General features: G+C 39.0%; 1 protein-coding gene across 3 annotated transcripts in view; it reads left to right on the top strand.

The window, feature by feature from the left end:
* Nucleotides 1–18,520, top strand: part of OSBPL2 (oxysterol binding protein like 2) — a 93,016-nt gene that overhangs the window by 26,661 nt on the left and 47,835 nt on the right. For all 3 annotated transcript variants that reach the window (XM_042462710.1, XM_042462708.1, XM_042462709.1), the window contains one exon: nucleotides 7,086–7,230. In XM_042462710.1, coding sequence (XP_042318644.1) covers nucleotides 7,194–7,230 — 37 coding nt within the window. In that variant the 5' untranslated portion in view covers nucleotides 7,086–7,193. The remainder of the gene's footprint in view (nucleotides 1–7,085; nucleotides 7,231–18,520) is intronic.

The following is an 18,520-nucleotide window of genomic DNA, read 5'->3' as shown; positions in this document are numbered from 1 at the left end:
TTGATCAGGAGGGCTTTAAACTGAGTTCCGTGGGGAAGGGAGACAATATTAAGGAAGGCGAAAGGGCTGGAGAAAATAGTCAAACAGACATAGAGGAAACAAGAAAAAAGTGCAAGGATCCAACAGTGGGAGGCAAATAAACTTGCACAAGCAAAAAGTAAATGGGACCTGTGGTCTGCGATGCCTCTACACCAATGCACAGAGCATGGGAAATAAGCAAGATGAACTCGAACTCCTAGTACAGCAAAGCAAATATGATATAATAGGCATCACTGAAACCTGGTGGGACGAGTCTCATGATTGGAATGTGGAAATAGAGGGGTATAACCTTTTTAAGAGAAATAGGCCAAACAGGAAAGGAGGAGGAATAGCACTATATGTCAGAGATATTTACACCAGTGAAGAGATCCAGGACATCAATCATGGAAGCCAAGTGGAGAGCATCTGGATAAGAATCAAAGGGGAGGGAAACAACAAGGATGTTATGGTGGGAGTCTACTACAGACCCCCAAGTCAGACGGAGGAATTGGATGATGCCTTTCTAGAACAGATGACCACACAGTCAGAAAAGAGAGATGTAGTAGTGATGGGCGACTTCAACTACCCTGATATTTGTTGGAAGTCAAACTCAGGCAGATCCTCAAGGTCTAGCAAATTCCTCACTTGCCTGGAAGACTATTTCATGGTCCAAAAGGTGGAAGAGGCAACAAGGGGGTCAGCAATTTTGGATCTGATCCTAACCGACAAGGATGACTTGGTTAATGGGGTGCAAGTGGTGGGATCATTAGATGGAAGTGGCCATGTTCTCCTGGAGTTTGTTATACAATGGAGAGGAGAAGCCAGGCATAGTCAAACACGCATTCTAGACTTTAGGAGAGCGGATTTCAGTAAACTTAGAGAAGTATTGAGGGTGATCCCATGGTCAGAAATACTAAAAGAGAAGGGAGTTCAGACCGGATGGGAGTTTCTCAAAAGGGAGATACTGAAGGCACAATTTCAAACAGTTCCAGTGAGAAATAAAAATGGGAGGTGTCTCAAGAAACCAGGATGGATGACTAAGGAACTTTCAACTGAGCTAAGTTTTAAACGGAACATGTATAAGAAATGGAAAAAGGGGGAAATCACAAAAAAAGAATTCAAAGAAATAGCAGGCATGTGTAGGGGTAAAGTCAGAAAAGCTAAAGCGCAGAATGAACTCAGGCTTGCTAGAGAGGTTAAGAACAACAAAAAGGGCTTTTTTGGATATGTCCGCAGCAAAAGGAAGAAGAAGGAAACGATAGGGCCACTGAGTGGAGAAGATGGCAAAATGCTAACAGAAGACAGAGAAAAGGCAGAATTACTCAACACCTTCTTTGCCTCAGTCTTCTCAGAAAAGGCAAAGGGTACTCAACCTGAGGATAATGGAGCAGAGGACAGAACAGGGGGATTTCAGCACAGAATAAGTAAAGAGATAGTAGAGGAATACCTTGTTAATCTAAATGAATATAAGTCTCCAGGACCAGATGAACTACATCCAAGAGTATTAAAAGAACTGGCAAATGTAATATTGGAGCCATTGGCAATAATCTTTGAGAACTCCTGGAGAACAGGAGAAGTCCCAGCAGACTGGCGGAGGGCAAATGTTGTCCCGATCTTCAAAAAGGGGAAACAAGAGGATCCCAACAATTATTGTCCAGTTAGTCTGACATCAATACCAGGAAAGATTCTAGAGCAGATCATTAAACAGAGGGTCTGTGAACATCTAGAAAGCAATGCCATAATCACAAAAAGTCATCATGGGTTTCAGAGAAACAAGTCATGCCAGACAAATCCAATCTCTTTCTTTGATAAAATTACCAGCTTGGTAGATGAAGGGAATGCTGTGGATATAGTATATCTTGATTTCAGTAAGGCCTTTGACAAGGTTTCCCATGACATACTTGCAAACAAGCTTGTAAAATGTGGGCTAGACAAAGTAACTGTTAAATGGATCTGTAATTGGTTGACCGGCCGAACCCAAAGGGTGCTCAACAATGGCTCTTTTTCCTCCTGGAGGGAAGTGACCAGTGGGGTCCCACAGGGCTCTGTCCTGGGCCCAGTGTTATTCAACATCTTTATCAATGATCTGGATGACAGAATTGGGAGCACACTTATCGAATTTGCAGATGACACCAAATTAGGAGGAATAGTTAATACTCCAGAGGACAGGACCAACATTCAAAATGATCTGAATAGACTAGAAAGCTGGGCCAAAGCTAACAAAATGAAATTCAACACAGAGAAATGTAAGGTACTGCACTTAGGGCAGAAAAATGAAATGCACAGATATAGGATGGGGGACACATTGCTGAATGAAAGTACATGTGAAAGGGATCTGGGAGTCCAAGTCGACCATAAGTTGAACATGAGTCAACAGTGTGATGTGGCAGCTAAAAAGGCCAATGCAATTTTAGGCTGCATCAATAAAAGTATAGTGTCTAGATCAAGAGAAGTAATAGTGCCACTGTATTCTGCTCTGGTCAGGCCCCACCTGGAATATTGTGTCCAGTTCTGGGCACCACAATTCAAAAAGGACATTGAGAAACTGGAGCATGTCCAGAGGAGGGCGACTAAAATGGTGAAAGGTCTGGAAACCTTGTCCTATGAGGAACGACTCAGGGAGCTGGGGATGTTTAGCCTGGAGAAGAGAAGGTTAAGAGGTGATATGATAGCCCTGTTTAAATATTTGAAAGGATGTCACATTGAGGAGGGAGCAAGCTTGTTTTCTGCTGCTCCAGAGAACAGGACCCGGAACAATGGATGCAAGCTACAGGAAAAGAGATTCCACCTGAACATTAGGAGGAACTTCCTGACAGTAAGGGCTGTTCGACAGTGGAACAAACTCCCCCGGAGTGTAGTGGAGTCTCCTTCCTTGGAGGTCTTTAAGCAGAGGCTAGATGGCCATCTGTTGGGGATGCTTTGATTTGGATTTCCTGCATGGCAGGGGGTTTGACTGGATGGCCCTTGTGGTCTCTTCCAACTCTAAGATTCTATGATTCTATGATTCTATACATTTGCACACAAGATTTGAATTCTAGACTTGTTTGCCTAACAGATGTAGTGCGAGTTTGTAGTATGCCCCGAATGGGTACTGAACCCCAAAGTTTAAACAACTGTTAAGTACTGCCATTAATAGCACAGGTTTGGGCTACTTTATAATAAAACTGTCTGCTAACATGATTTGTAAGAAGGATGTCTGCATACATGTCCAAACATCTTTTTAAACCTCTCTGATCCATGGCAGCTTAAAATCAAACTACATCTGATGACTGTTTCTTCATTGAAATACCCCTTTCAGAAACTCATGTTAAACTGCTTTTTCAAATGCAAGAGCTATTTTTTAAAATCTCTTTGGGTGTTGTAGGGAGGCAAGTATGGAAACTGTCAACAAAAACCACAAAATAAAAAAATAAAAATAAAAAATCCTCGACTGATATAAATACCGTACTGTATGAATAACAATAATAATACTGTATGTACATCGTTGTTAGTAAGCAGCTTTTGTGATGATAATCTGTGCTAGTATTATTTTTACTGCATTAAGCAACAATGTTGTCTTTCCCCTGTACATTTGTTTGGTCATCTTGATCTTTAAACTTTTGCTGCCCCTCTATCCAGAGGCAGAGTGAATCCAGAAGGTGGTGCTGAGGGAATTTTGTTCGGCAGCCTGGCCATTGACCTATGGGGCCCCTTAGGGTTCTGTTTTGTCTCCCATGCTATTCAACATATACATGAAACTGCTTGGAGATGTTGTCCTGCGTTTTTGGGTGCAGGGTCATCAATATATGAATGATACCAAATTCTACTACTACTTTCCAACCCAATCCATGGCGGCTGTCCTGGTCCTGAAGCAGTGCCTGAACTGAATGAGGGCATGCAAATTGAAACTTAATCCAAAGAAGACAAGAGGTGTTCCTGATCATTCAGAAGGCAGATCAGGGAACAGGGATTCAGCCAATGTTAAATGGGGTTACACTCCTGCTGAAGAAACAGGATCACAGTTGTATCTAGTCCTGGATACAACTTTGATCCTGGAATCCCAGGTTTCTGCAGTGACCCGGAGTGCTTTTGCACATCTAATGCTTATGTGCCAACTTCTCCCATTCCTTGAGATCCCAGATCTGGCTATGGTGGTACATACCTTAGTTACATCTGGTTTGGACTACTGTAATGCTCCTTAATTGGAGCTGCCTTTGAAGAGTGTTTGTAAACTTCAGCTAGTCCAAAGAGCTGCAGCCAGACTTAACTGGGGCAGGTAACAGACTAAACAATGCTCCTGTTGAAACAGCTCCACCGGCTGTCAGTTTGTTTCTGGGCAGAATTCAAAATGCTGGTTATGCCCTATAAAGCCCTATATGGCTCAGGTCCAGGCTATTTGGCAGACTGTATCTTGCTGTATGAGCCGGCCTCAGGACAGACCCTTCTCTTAGCCCTACCACCATCACAAGCATGGTTGGTGGGGTCATGAGAGAGGACCTTCTCAGTGGCTGCCCTTAGATTTTCCAGGGTGGCCAGAATGGCTCCCTCCTTGTTTTTGCATCAGCAGGCTAAAACATTTTTATTCAGATAGGCTTTTAAAACCGAAATTATTTAAAGAATGGATTTGGGAGGGTGTTTTCTGTTGTAATTGTACTGTTTTTAAGTGCTTACTTTTTAAAATGCATTTTCTTTTTAATGAGTGATTTTTAAAAATACTGTAATAGTTTAATTCAATTTTAATGCTTATCTTTGCATGTTTTTAACTGTATTGTTCTTTTGAATTGTAAGCCACATTGAGTCCCAATTTTAGGGATTTTGCATATGTGCATACTTCATTAATCACAGTCTGTTAAACATCAGCTTTATGCCTTGGTTCACAGATAGCCCCAAATCATAGATTGACTATGTTTGAGTTTTGGGTTTATGTGTTCATGTCACTTAACTGACTTCTAGCTTGGTCAAGCTGTAGTTTGCAATTAATTATGCTGATGAAAACCATGCTTTGTATGCAAACTAGAATGGGAAACTGTGAAGATAGGGTTGTCTCTATAATGCCACCACATTTTTGGAATATCCTCTGTAGGAATGTTCACAGTATATCATGATTATTTCTTAGGGTGCCACACTTAAACTTCCTTGGATTGTAGCAAAATGGTGGTTTGGGCATTTGTAAAGTCCTGTCACATTTATTATGGGATTTGCTTCATTTCATGAGATACATAAAAGTATACACATGATTTTGTTGGTGGTCTGGTTAGTCAGCAGTGAGGTTGGGAGAAAATGAAATGCAAAATGTACAGACTGAGTCAATTACATTAAGGCTTAAATATATTAAAAGGATTAGATCAAAGTAGTGTTGATGAAAATACAAGCATTATGCTATTGAAAAGAACAAAGTTTACTGGGCTTTCATGGAATACAGTCCACCTTATATGAGTTATAGAGTGATGCCTAAGATGGTATATTGTTGTACATATGCTTAGATGGCTCAGGAGCGATACAGTCATTAGAGAGAAGGAATTGAAATGCAAAAGATTATAAACATTACCAAAAAGTGGATAAGCACCTTGCTGTGAGATTTTAAAAAGCCTTTGTCTCTATCAAGCGGCAGGATATGATAGATTCTTTTTCTGCTCTTTCCCATTTGAATCTTTATTTTAAGTTATTTTGTTCAGTTGTTGCCACCTTGATGTCAGAGAAAAGTGTCCTTGGTTTTCAGTATAGGCTTTAGTTTTTAGTATTGTCATTGCCAGAATCCCTGTTGTTTGTTGTTGTTGTCTACCTTCAAGTAGTTTCTGACTTATGATGACCCTAAAGCAATAGTTCTCAACCTCTGGTCCTCCAGGTGTTTTTGACTTCATCTCCCAGATTTCTTCATTATTGGCCATGCTGGCAAAGCCTTCTGGGTGCTGAAGTCAAAACAGCTGGAGGCTCAAATGTTGAGAACCTCTGCCCTAAAGTGAAATTATCATGGGATTTTTGTGGCAAGTTTTGTTCAGAGGGAGTTTGCCTTTGCCTTCCACTGAGGCTGAAAAAGTTGGCTTGCTCAAGGTCACCCAGTGAGTTTCCATGGCTAAGCGGGGATTCGAACCCTGGTCTCCAGAGTCATAAAGTAAAGGTGAAGGTTTCTCCTTTGACAAGGTAGTGAAGTTGTGTCCGACTGTACGGTGCTCACCTCTGTTACCAAGACGAAGAACCAGCATTGTCAAAGACTGCTTTGTGATCATGTGGCCAGCATGACTGCACAGAGCACTATTACCTTCCCACCAAAGTGGTACCTATTTATCTACTTGCACTTTTACATGCTTTCGAACTACTAGGTTAGCAGAAGCTGGGACTAATGACAGGAGTTCACTCCTCAAACTGCCAACCTTGCAGTCATCAGAGTCAGCGTCTTAACCACTGAGCCTCCCTCCAGAGTCATAGAATCATAGAATTGGAAGAGACATAGTCCATTCTAAAATATTAGTTCTCAAACCACCACATATCGCTGGCTCTCTAATGCCAGATCGGTGGTAATACATTATTTTGCCTAACGACTGATGTGTTTGTAAAATGCAGGAGGGCATTACTGCCAAACGATGGCCTATTTCACTGGCTTTGTGAATTCCCATATAGTCTGTATCCATGGATTCTCTGTCCACGGATTCAACTGTCCCTGGCTGGTAGGTAGATAGGTGGTAGTAAAGTGATCCAAAAAACAAACCTTGATTTTGTATATTTGTACTGTATAATTGTATATTAGGGACACCATTTTACTGTGCCATTCTATACAATAGGACTTGAGCATCCTCATCAGATTTCGGTATCCATGGGAGTGGGTAGGTCCTTGAACCAAACTCCAGCGGATACCAAGGTCCCTCTGTACTATAATTGCTATACTTCACATATTTCACCGCATCGTTAAAATAAATTTTATGTTTTATGTTTCATTTTGTTGTATGCCAGTGCACTGAAGTGTAAGAATTCATTTGGTTAATATTTTTCAGAAATGGGAAATTTGAGGATTTTTTTAATTGTCAAAGGTAACTTAAAAAAAACAAAAACAAAAAAAAAAACACATACCTGTCTTTCTTCTGTCTAAACAGATCATCTGGAAGGATTTTACTTTGTATGAAAAACTTCAATCACATCAGGAAAAGCTATGTGTTAGAGGAAAGAACCATCTGGCGCAGAAAAAAATACAACCGAAAAGAATGAATAGTGAAGAGGAATTTTATGATGCCGTCACAGGTGAGTAGGGCCTCCATGAAATCTAAATCTACAGTCCTCCCTCCATTCTCATGGTCTTGAGACTCGCGTCCCTCTCCTATGTGTGAGGGATGAACAGAGAGGGAAACAATGGGGCACATGTTTGAGGAGCACTTGTGTGCTCGCAGCCACATGCCTATATTCTAGCCAATGGGGCTTGAATATAAGCGAAACTCCATTTTTGGGCAGAGGTCCAGAACGGATACCCCACGAAAAAGGAGGGGTGACTGTATTTATCTTTCTTGGGTAAATAATTACCGTATTACTTTTATATATGCAGAAATTTGGAGGGAGACAGCAAACAAATACTTTGTTTCTTTTAGGTTGGGAAAACAGGAGATGCAGTTAAAATCTCTTATTTTTTATTATATTGTGACCTTATGTTAAACTCCCAACTTGTTTTTCTCAAAATGTTTGGCACCCACACAAAACATTGCTAATCTACCACACAAAGTGTGTAACAATGATAAATGTGTACATTTGACTCCATATATCTTTACTGTGACTTTCATCATTTTGCTTACATTTTGCTTACATTTATAATGAATGCAGGTGAATGTTGCATTTTTAAAATTTATTCCTTGTAATAGCAAAACCTATAGTCTTGTGCTTAAAGAAGTTCAAAGATGTTACTGAGAAATTAAATTTATATATTGGCGTATTTAGGGAGGAACATTAGGCTGGCATGAAATACGCTGTATATGTATAGTGGTGGGCCAGCCTCCCCCTCAGCAGCCCAAGGAGACCTGAGTATACTCAATGGCCACAAGATAGATATGAGAAAGCAAAATGAAAAAGTAAAGAGTCTGGAGACTCTTACAGATTGTACAGCAGGGGTAGGCAACCGTTTTGAGCCGGGGGCCAGGTTGCTGTCCCTCAGACAACTGGGGGGGCCGAAGCCAAAAAATAAATAATTAAATATTTTTTAAAAAAATTTAAATAAATAAACAAACTGGGACAAATGTAGGACAACATTTTCAAATGGTGGACACTTTTTTTAAAAAAAAGTGGAGGATACGCAAAAAATTTGCTGATTTAAAATTTTTTTAATATAAATGCATGTTTCTGAGGCGTCTATAGACAATTGCCCCCCTTGCCCCTGTGCGCGAGAGGCCAAAGGCCCCGGTGGCAGTCGGTGGCAGGACCAGGCTGGGACCGGTCCCAAGGCCTCGCCGGGCTGCAGGTTGCCTACCCCTGTTGTACAGTCATGCAGGAGGGCTTGGGTGACTAGATCCTGTTAGGGTTTGAAGGTTTACTGAAACATTTTGTTGCAAGCTCCTTTTATAAAGATGCTCAGAAGTATCCTCAAACATTATATAATAAAATGTATTGAATCCTGACATTACTTTCTAACAGCATGGAAAACTGGATTGTAATGGCAGACATAAAGCTATGAAGGGCTGTGACTCATACAAGGAAGAAGGTATGAGATGAGAGGATTTGGGGTATTGTGTGTAAAGGTAAATGGAAAGAAATAGCTGGAAAAACAGGTAACTGAATTTTCCCAAACAAACTGAAAATGCAAGGGAAGGCATGGAATAGAGCTATTAGAAGTGTCCTATTTTAAGGCTTGTTAAAGTACAGAGCAAGTTTGTACAGGTTGAATATCCCTTATTCAGGATTCAGAAATATTCAACAATCCAAAATTATTCACTTGGATGGTTGAGATAGTGACACCTTTGCTTTCTGATAGTTCAGTGTATACAAATTTTGTTCCATGCACAAACCTATTAATAATATTTATAAAATAAATTCATAAATTACCCTCAGGTTATGTATGTAAAGGGGCAGTGTGGTGTGCTTTTGAGCATTTGACTACAGCTCTGAAGACCAGGGTTCGAATCCCTTCTTAGCCATGGAAACACTCTGGGTGATCTTGGGCAAGTCACATGCTCAGAGCCTCAGAAGAGGTCAAAGGTGAACTCTTTCTGAGCCAATCTTGCCAAACAAAATATGTGATAGAGTCACCTTAGGGCTGCCATAAGTCAGAAATGACTTGAAGGCACACAACAACAAGATAAGGTGTAAATGAAACCCTGGTGGCGCAGTGCTTAAATGCTAGTATTGCAGCCAGAATGTCATGAGTTTGATCCCAGAGCTCCAAGGTTGATTCAGCCTTCCATCCTTTTGTAAGTCAGTAAAATGAGTACTTAGCTTGTTGGGGGAAATTGGTTTATAGATTGTAAACCGCTTAGTGCAGAGTTCACTATTAGGTGGTATAGAAATACAAATAATATTGCTGTGAAACAAAAGTGAATCTCATGTATAGACTTGGGCCCCATCTCCAAGATAATCTCATTGTGTACATGCAAATATTCCAAAATCTGGAAAAAAAATCCAAAATGCAAAACACTTCCGGTGCCAAATATTTTGGATAAGGGAAATTCAACCCGTATTGAATATATGTTTACTTTAAAAAAGTGGAAATAGAATGGTCTTGGATATATGTTGGTGGTGTTACTGGAACATTGTAATCTCTCCTAGTTTTAGATTAGTTTAGTTTTAGCCTATTTTACACATTTTAGACAACAGATTTTAAACCCAATGGTAGATGGTACTGATTAAAAGAGATGACGGACAAAGAATGTATTGTTTTCCACTCCGTCTTTCTTCCCTAAACTTTAGTCATTATTATTCTCGGAGAATATTTCTGTAAATAATGTTTTATGCGTAAAGAAAATCTGCTATAGCAGTCTGCATAAGTGCCATGACTGTTTCTGCAAACATCGGTGTATTTAATTACACTTCAGGAGATGTACAGGGGAACGTTAACATACCAATCCAGTGACTTTTATAGCAATAAAGATCCAAAAGCCAAAACTTTGAGTGTTGGCAGCAAGTCTGTATATCTTTTTTATTATGTATATTGCTCTAGGAATAATTTTCTCCTTTATGATTCTAAATATTATACAGACCCTCAAAATGCATAACAGTAGTTGCAGACAGATTCTGTCTTTGAACCAGGATGTTCAGAATGAGGTGCTAGTTCTATACTCTTGATCATTCTTGAGATTTGTGTGCATTTCTCTTAGTGAAAGAGTCTCAACTGAAATTGTGCTGATTTTGTTTTTGTTTTTGTTGCCGATCATTAAAAAGCTAGTTGTATTCAAGTTATTAGTCCTTGAGATTAACTATAAATGCTGTTTTTACATCAAATGTGATATCAGCCACTTTGATTGCCAAATTTTGGCTTGTTTGGATGTCATTAAATTGTTCAGGATGGCAGTGGAGTTTCTGTGCAGAGGGTACAGTGTCTGTCACTCAGTGACATATCATATTTGCTTGCTATAGGGAATAGCCCCTTTTTTGTGTGTGTACTATACACAATATGCCTTCATCCATATTTTTTATTGTGATATGCCAGTAGTTCTCCATCTTAGATCCTTCAGATGTTTGGAGCTTCATCTCTCACAGTCTCTGATTATTAACCATGCTGCCTGGGCTTTCTGGCCATTGAAATCCAGAATATCTGGAGGGCCAAAAACTGAGAACTATTCTGCTTAGGCAAGGAACTTTTTAAATTTTCCAGGTCCTTTCTCTTTGTGCTCTGAATAATAACATTGTTTTAGCTCTGTGGGTTTTTTAAATTTATTTGCTGTTAATTTATATTAATTGATATGTATTATTGGCTACATTTTACTGTAATAAGATTTTTTTTAACATTTTTAGATATGGGGTGACTTATAAATAGCATGTTTACCTAAGTAATGTGCTTCTTACCTTTGTTCTGGAAATAAGTAACTGGGTGAACATTTCATTGGAAGCAATGCCCTGAAGAAAGGAAATATATTTATGCAAATATACAGTGGACCCTTGTTATACACTGGAGTTTGGTTCAAAGATGCCCTGTGGATAACAAAATCCACATATGCTCAAGTCCCATTAAATATAATGACATAGCAAAATGGTGTCCCTTATAAAAATTGGAAAATCAAAGTTTGATATTTATACTTTCTTTTGAACAATTTCAAACCGTGGGTGCTTGAATCCATGTATAAAAAATCAGTGTATAAGAAGGGCCAACTGTATATATTAATTCACATCACGTTTTAAGATCTGGTCTTTGATTAAAACAGGGACCTGTAGAAGTCTGCTTATGGGCAAATGTATCCACAGCTGGATTGGGGCTTCTGTAGTCTGCTGAGGTTTTGTTGCCTGTCAGAGCAGCAAGATAGGGAGAAATGGCCTAGCCATTTCTCTAATATTTGACGGATTTTATTAATATATTCTCTCTAGCTCCTCCAGCACAACTCTTTGGTCAACTTTAACCAAAAGTCTCACTGAAGGACCTATAGATTCTTAGAGAGAACACTCAACTAGGCATTTGTAGCTCCTCTGACACAATTCTATGGTCAGTTTCTAGCAGATGTTGACCACAGAGTTGCACTGGAGGACCTAGAGTTTCCTAGAGAGGTGTTCTCTCAGGTAAACACATATTGTTTTTGTTATTTGTGGTTTTTCCTCATTCATGGGGATCCTGTGGCCCTAACCCCAGCAAATGTAGACAGACAAGTGTACTTACATTGCGGCATTAACATTTTCCTGTCCCACTTGAAAATTAGATTAGGGTTTAAAGTTGGTATTTGAATATGAAATGTATAATTATGCCCTAAATGTGCACCATATTGTATTCCCATGTGTATTTCAACTCACCAAGCTGTTGTGCTACTGCATGGTTTAAAAATGGAAAGACTGTGGGCCAGTAACCCTCTTTTTGTGCTCTATGATAAAAGGAATAGATGATAATTTTCAATAAACTAGGAATGTGTCATACTGTTTTATGTTATAAAATTTAAATAGTCTAGATTGGGGTGGAGAGCATGCACCCCCAGCTCATTTTGCACACACACACACCCCGTTTCCCCCGAGAATACTTTGGGATTAAAACACAAACAATTTTATTTGTGGCTGCTTCCAGTTTCATGGAAGGGGGTGGCACAGCCCACAGAGTGGTTAGAATGTGGAAAATGTCCCCAGATTCCCCAGTATTGGCACTTCAGTTCTAGAACATAAATCACACACACACATAAAATCATAGTATGGAAATGTGGACAATTTTCAAGAAAGTTAGCCACTTTGTTGTAGCAAACCATCTGACAGTCTGACATCAGTTTTACAGAAGGACAGATTTCATGGATTCTGCATCCATCCTCAGAGTAATTAAATGTCATCTTGGCAGATGAATATACACCATGACTTCAGTCACTCCCTGGAGCATGCAGATGAACAATCCACAGTGAACTGGGTTATTTTCTTATGTACCAGATTCTGTATATGTATTATGTAAGGCAAATCCCGCTTAAGCTTGAGCCATATTCAATATAATGAGGCTCGTGCTTGCAACAGCGTAGCAAGCGCTCATGGCGAGTGTGCTGCCATTCATTTAATGATATAAACAGGAAGCCGCATATGGTGCACCCACATATGGAGTGGGCGCACTGTATTTTTACCATTGGCTTCACTTCTCCCCCTTTAGTTTTTTCACTCCTGCCGTGTCAGCTTAGATGTTCAGTGCTTCTCGCTTCACTACTGCTGTATTTAAAACTATCTTTATGTCTCTGAATGGTGTTTCACTCAAAGTTCTTACTTATCCTCTTTCTATTAATATTTTCTATCTCATTTGCCTTCTCTAATTCTAAATCATGCTCTCTCAAATTCTGGACCTTCCTACAGCAGGATGTAGGATGGCTTCCTCCTCATTGCCTTTCTACCAGAAAACAAAGCCCATTTGTTCAGGCAGGGCTTAAACAACTGATCCCTTTTTGTTGAAGAGGATTTTTATGGGTGGGTATTGTGTTTTCCTTTATTTATATGTTTTGAAATTGCATTTTTAATCTTTTAGGTTTGAACATATTTTATTTGTTCTGTTTAGTTTTAGTATTAAAACATTATCTGTTCCCCTCAGAAGCATATGAAACAACCTTTTCACTTGTTTCTGCCTTAATCAGCTGGCAAGAATGTGAATTTCCGTTGTTTGTTTGACTAGTGGTCAGTTTGAGAAAAAAATGATTCTGATATGTTGTCTGTATAAATGGAACGTAGAAGCAGACAATGAGGTATATGTATTCTCTATAACATCCTATTGACAAATGCAGTGTGCCTGGTTGAATGCAGGGTGGTGTATTCTGTGGTTGTTGTTGTTTTGTATGTCCAGTATTCTGACTACTTTTTTGTATGAACACAGTTTACCACAAGCCAAAATTTCTCTAATATATGGTTTTTGATTGTATGTGATGTGTACTTGACATAAAATATCAGTGAATCTCCTGTGATATACTCCTAGGTAAGCATGTATCAGATTACAGTGCAATTAAGGAATTTTCTTAAATTCAGGTTTTTTTTATTTGCTTGGATTTCAAGTGCAGTGTGTGACACGTGTTGACAAATCCTGCAGCTTTTTCTTTTTCTGACAGTAGGTGCCCTGCTTATTATAGCCTTCTTCTCTACAGTACTGCTTCTCATAGAAGCCAGGCAACTTGTGCCCTTGCTCCAGTTTCAAGAAACTCATTGCATCATGTAACCTTATTTCACTTTTGAGAGCAGTGCAAATTGTCTTTGGTTAGACCTGTACAGGCAATGGGACTTTAATTTGTATGGCCATTGGCAATGCTCCTTTCATAGACCACTAGTCAGTGGAGAGCAAAATAAAACTTCAAGGTAGGTTCTTATAGTATTCTTAGTAATGTACTTTATCTGGCTGCAATTCTTATATCAACAAGGATTGTAAGATAGGTCTGTGTTATTATTTCCGTACTACAGACTGGCAGCAGAACTCTCAGTTTTCATGATCAAAGTAAGATTGATTTGTGTATCAGTCATAAACAACAGCTACAGAAACTTTTGTTATAATTAACATATTCAAATTGTTAAAAATAAAATAAAAAATGACCCCCTGTGGGGAATTAAAGTCAGGTGTGAGTTTTGGATAAGAGTGGTGTTCTATTAATTTTTTAAGCATGACGTAAGAGAACATTCTAAGCAGTTCAAAATATAATATTGTGACCTCAAATTAAAATGAGTGACTCAGTTATAAAAGAAAAGATAGACCTCCTGAGATATTTTAGGGGGATAGAAAAAGGTGTGGGGAATTCATGGAAGGCAATGATCCATCAGATAGATTTAACTGTAAGGATAGGATTCAAAGCTCAAATTATTTGAGGGGCATTGTTGCATTTTTATGAATTGTGGTGGGTCGAACTGCCCTGGGAACTGCAAAAACAGTCTGTTTTTCTTTCATTTGTAACCATCATTTTCTCTTTAACCCATTGTCAGCTAAATGTATTTTCTGTATATCAGGTTATCCTGTGCGCTCTCTGTGTAACCCCATTCTTTGTTTTTATTCTGTGTTTTCTATTTCAATCCCATTAACATATTCTTTTCAATACTTCTGATTGTGTATGTGTTCTCTATCTAAGAGTCTTGCTAAATCAGATGAGATTAAAACTCCATCTAAGTTCATCTTTCTCTCAGAGAATCACCACAGCCAAAGAGTTATCCCTTAACTAGTGTACTATTTTGGTTCCTATCCATGAACATGTGAATTTAGTTCTTCTTTTTTTTGCCTCAGTATGCATCAAGTTATATTGAATTATCTCAAATTTCAGGTTGTTGATCTTGCTGAAGTTCATGCTAGAAGACTTATACTGATGCTCCCATAGGGTTGATGTTTGCACCACACAGCTTCACTGCCTGGTGCCAGGGCTTTTCTGGACTCGGAGCAGGTGCTCAGAGTCTAATGCCTGAAATCTCATGGGAGCAAGGCTGTTGTGAAATTTCACATGGGATCTGACAAAATCTAGCTCCAGATCTCAGGTGAAGTCTTGAGAGACTGCTAATCTTGTGAGACTTTAAAACTTGATTTCATGGCGATATAAACCCAGCTCACATGGCATTTGGCCATTTTCAGCCAGACCTTCACGCTTCTCACCTACCCATCTTTTGCTACATGTTGTTGCTGCAATTCCCAGGCTTTGACTGGTCACCATTGGAGCATTTCCCCATGTTATGGGAGCATGACTATAGTAATTTTGCATTTAGTCACCCATCTTCCTCTTTGCTTGCTTCCTCTCCCCTCTTTTATAGACTGTGCGTCACCCAGCTGTGTCTCCCCACTATTCCAGTTCTTCTTGCTGCTCCACCTGTTTCAGTTCCATTACGTCCCATTCTTATTTCTTCTGTTCGTCACTGAAGGTGACAGCAGCAGAACACAAAACAGCCACTCCATGTCATATACACTCCTGTCAGAATTCTTTTAGCTGGCATTTTTGCACTGCATGGCTGTATAGCTTTAACAGTTGTGAAAACTCAGTACGACAGTCCTAAGAATATGGGGCAGGATGAGAAATAGGGCAAAGCTGAACCAAAGAGGAAGAAATCCCAAGTCAGACAAGAAACATAGAGGCCATAGAACAAAAATCCTGAACAAGATGGTAAAGAGAAATGAGGGCTTCAAGAAAGGTATATGTGTGGTGGGGGAATTAGATCACATAAGGTTTTAAAAAGCATTGTTCCACAAACTTTTTGATGCCCATGGCCCTAGGAAATGTTTGGTTAATATTTGCACCTCCTACAAAATTAATACCACATTTGAAGATGAAGAAGTCCAATTTCTAATTTTTAAACCTGAAATTGAATCACATACAATACAGTACTGCATGTGAACAAATTGAACTTAAAAAAAGCTTTTAACTCCCTACATAAAATGCCAATCTAATGTGAACAATTAGATTCTGATTCATTCAGAAAAAGTATTGTAAATTGTAAAATTATCACCTTTTGATTAAATAAACAATGTGATTACTATCTATGCAAGACGGCCACCTACTACCACTTCTCAAGGCACACTAGGAGCTGGCTGAGTGATGAGTTGTGACTCATCACTCAAGGACTCAAACCACTCTTTGTCACACCCCCTGAAAATCCATCTCATACCCCCTGAGGGTGTGGACACACCAGATTGGGAACCCCTGCTTTAAAGCTTTATTTTATTTTATTTATTATCAAGGATTTATATCCCACCTTTGTCCCACAATGGGATTCAAGGTGGATAAAGCATAAAACTAGAAACTTGTGCTAGATCCTAAAAAGATCAGGCAACCAATGAGCAAAAGAACAAATAACTGAAAGGACTTCAGAAGTGGAGTGATACGAGGAAGGGGAATATCATAATAGAAACCAGGTGATTAAAATGAGATGATTACAGTAATCATGATGGGAAAGGACCAAAGATCAACAAAAGTCTTTGCTTTAAGAGATCTGATTCTGGCAATATTATAAAGAAAAAAGCATCATGGATTTGTTACGACCTCAGTGTGAGTATCAAATCACACGGAAGAGTAAAACAAAACAAAATAAAAAATACAACACTATGTGCTTCTTCCATAAAGGGGAAAATAATTGACAGTAATGGAGAATGTGTGTTGGGAAGAAGGCTTTGGAAGAAAAATGAGCAGTTTTATATTTGCCACATCAAGTTTTAGGCGATGATTAAGTATCCATGTCGGAATAGCTGAGAGAGATGCTGCTGAACAGCAGAAGAAAGTTCTGCAATAGAAATATACAGCTGAATAAAGAGATATATATCAGCATAAAGATGATACTGACGATAATAAGAATGAATAAAATTACCTAGAGATGTCACATCAGGAGAAAGCAACAAAGGGCCCAGAACTGGCTGATTTAGATGTCATGATATGGCAAGACTAGGGTTGGGTAAGAAATTTTCTGTAAATGTTTCTTTAATATATTTTCCCAAATTGCACCTCCTAGTGTGGTGGTGATGATGACGATGATACAGTTGACTCTCCATAGCGATGGATTCCTTGTCCAGAGATTCAAACAACCACAGCTTGAAAATATTTTTTAAAAATCCAAAAGCAAACCTTGATTTTGCTATTTTATATAAGTGACACCATTTCACTATAACTTGGGCATTCATGGATTTTGGTATCTCCAAAAAAATGGAAAGTGAGTCTGGAACCAAACTCCAGCAGATACCAAGAGCCCAATGTAATATCTTCAGTCCTAGTTTAGACATTCCCTATTTCCAATGCTGGACTCAGAGTATGAGATCTCCATTTCTTGGAGACAAGAGTCCATAGAGATAACCCATGACTCCATTCTATGTTTTAACACATAGGTGAGAAAAGGATTTTTCTCCTTGCTTCACAAGTACTTCCCTTAATTTAAGTGACAAACTCTCTGATGTAAACAACCCAAAGTTCCTCTTGATTGAATTTCACATGACATTTGCTATGATAAAGGGATCAGAACAAATCTGGAAGTGTTGATAGATGACAGTCAGAGAGGATGTACTTTGAAATAGTGTTAATTTTTTTTTTTATCAATTTCTATGTGAGGTAAACAAGTTCTAAAAGGGTATATAAGGTTGGCTCTGAAATAATTTCCTTGCCTCACTTTGGACTTCACAAAGTGTGTACCTATTTCTGCTGCAGAAATAAAGCTTGATTTTTTTTAAAAAAATTACTACTTGTTTCCATTGCTTTTGCTAGCTGGGACCAATCTCCTAGTCAACAAACCTCAGTATTGCAACACCAGACTGAAAGGCGGAATTGGACACAGTTTGAGGTTGGATATAACTATAGCTGAGTGTGTGATTTGTTCTGCAGAACAAAACTGCCTTCAGCAACATGCACACATTTGAAAAACAAGCAAAGCAAACTGCATCAGTTCGAAATTGTGCACAAACATACTTCAGTACATGTGTGCAAACATGCGTACAAAAGCCCATATTATGTTTTGTGCAGAAGGAGAAAAGGCTTGCCTGGAACTGAAATGGAATAAGCTTTGAGGTGAAAACTGGTGACCATCAGTCAATTTAAGATTTACAAGATCATAGCATCTCTATACAAGACTTTCTTGGAATGGTTACAAGGAACTGGCGTGCTGTTTGTTTATTTGGCACACCTACACAACATCTTTCTTAAGCATGTGCATCTCTAGTAACCAATTAGATGAAGTAAATCTAGCCAGGGTGTCACCCAGAGTTGCTTCCTTACGGACAGTTTCAAGGTGGAGATGGGTTTCTCCTATTAGTCTTGTTGATCTAAAAATACAAATCCGTTTGCTAACTTGTAGTGATTACTGAGGAACATAGGAGTTGTTGACCTACAAAACATTTCACGTCAAGAATCTCCCTCTTGTGTGCTTGTTGGATGAGAAAACCCTTCCAGTCTCCTCCATTCAGCTTCATTTGTCTTGCTTATTACAGCTCACAGACATGAAAATAAATTATATTGTATGCAGTGCCAGG

Source organism: Sceloporus undulatus, chromosome 4 (genome assembly GCF_019175285.1).
Source record: "Sceloporus undulatus isolate JIND9_A2432 ecotype Alabama chromosome 4, SceUnd_v1.1, whole genome shotgun sequence".
Taxonomy (NCBI): Eukaryota; Metazoa; Chordata; class Lepidosauria; order Squamata; family Phrynosomatidae; genus Sceloporus; species Sceloporus undulatus.
This window is presented reverse-complemented; position numbering and strand designations above follow the sequence as displayed.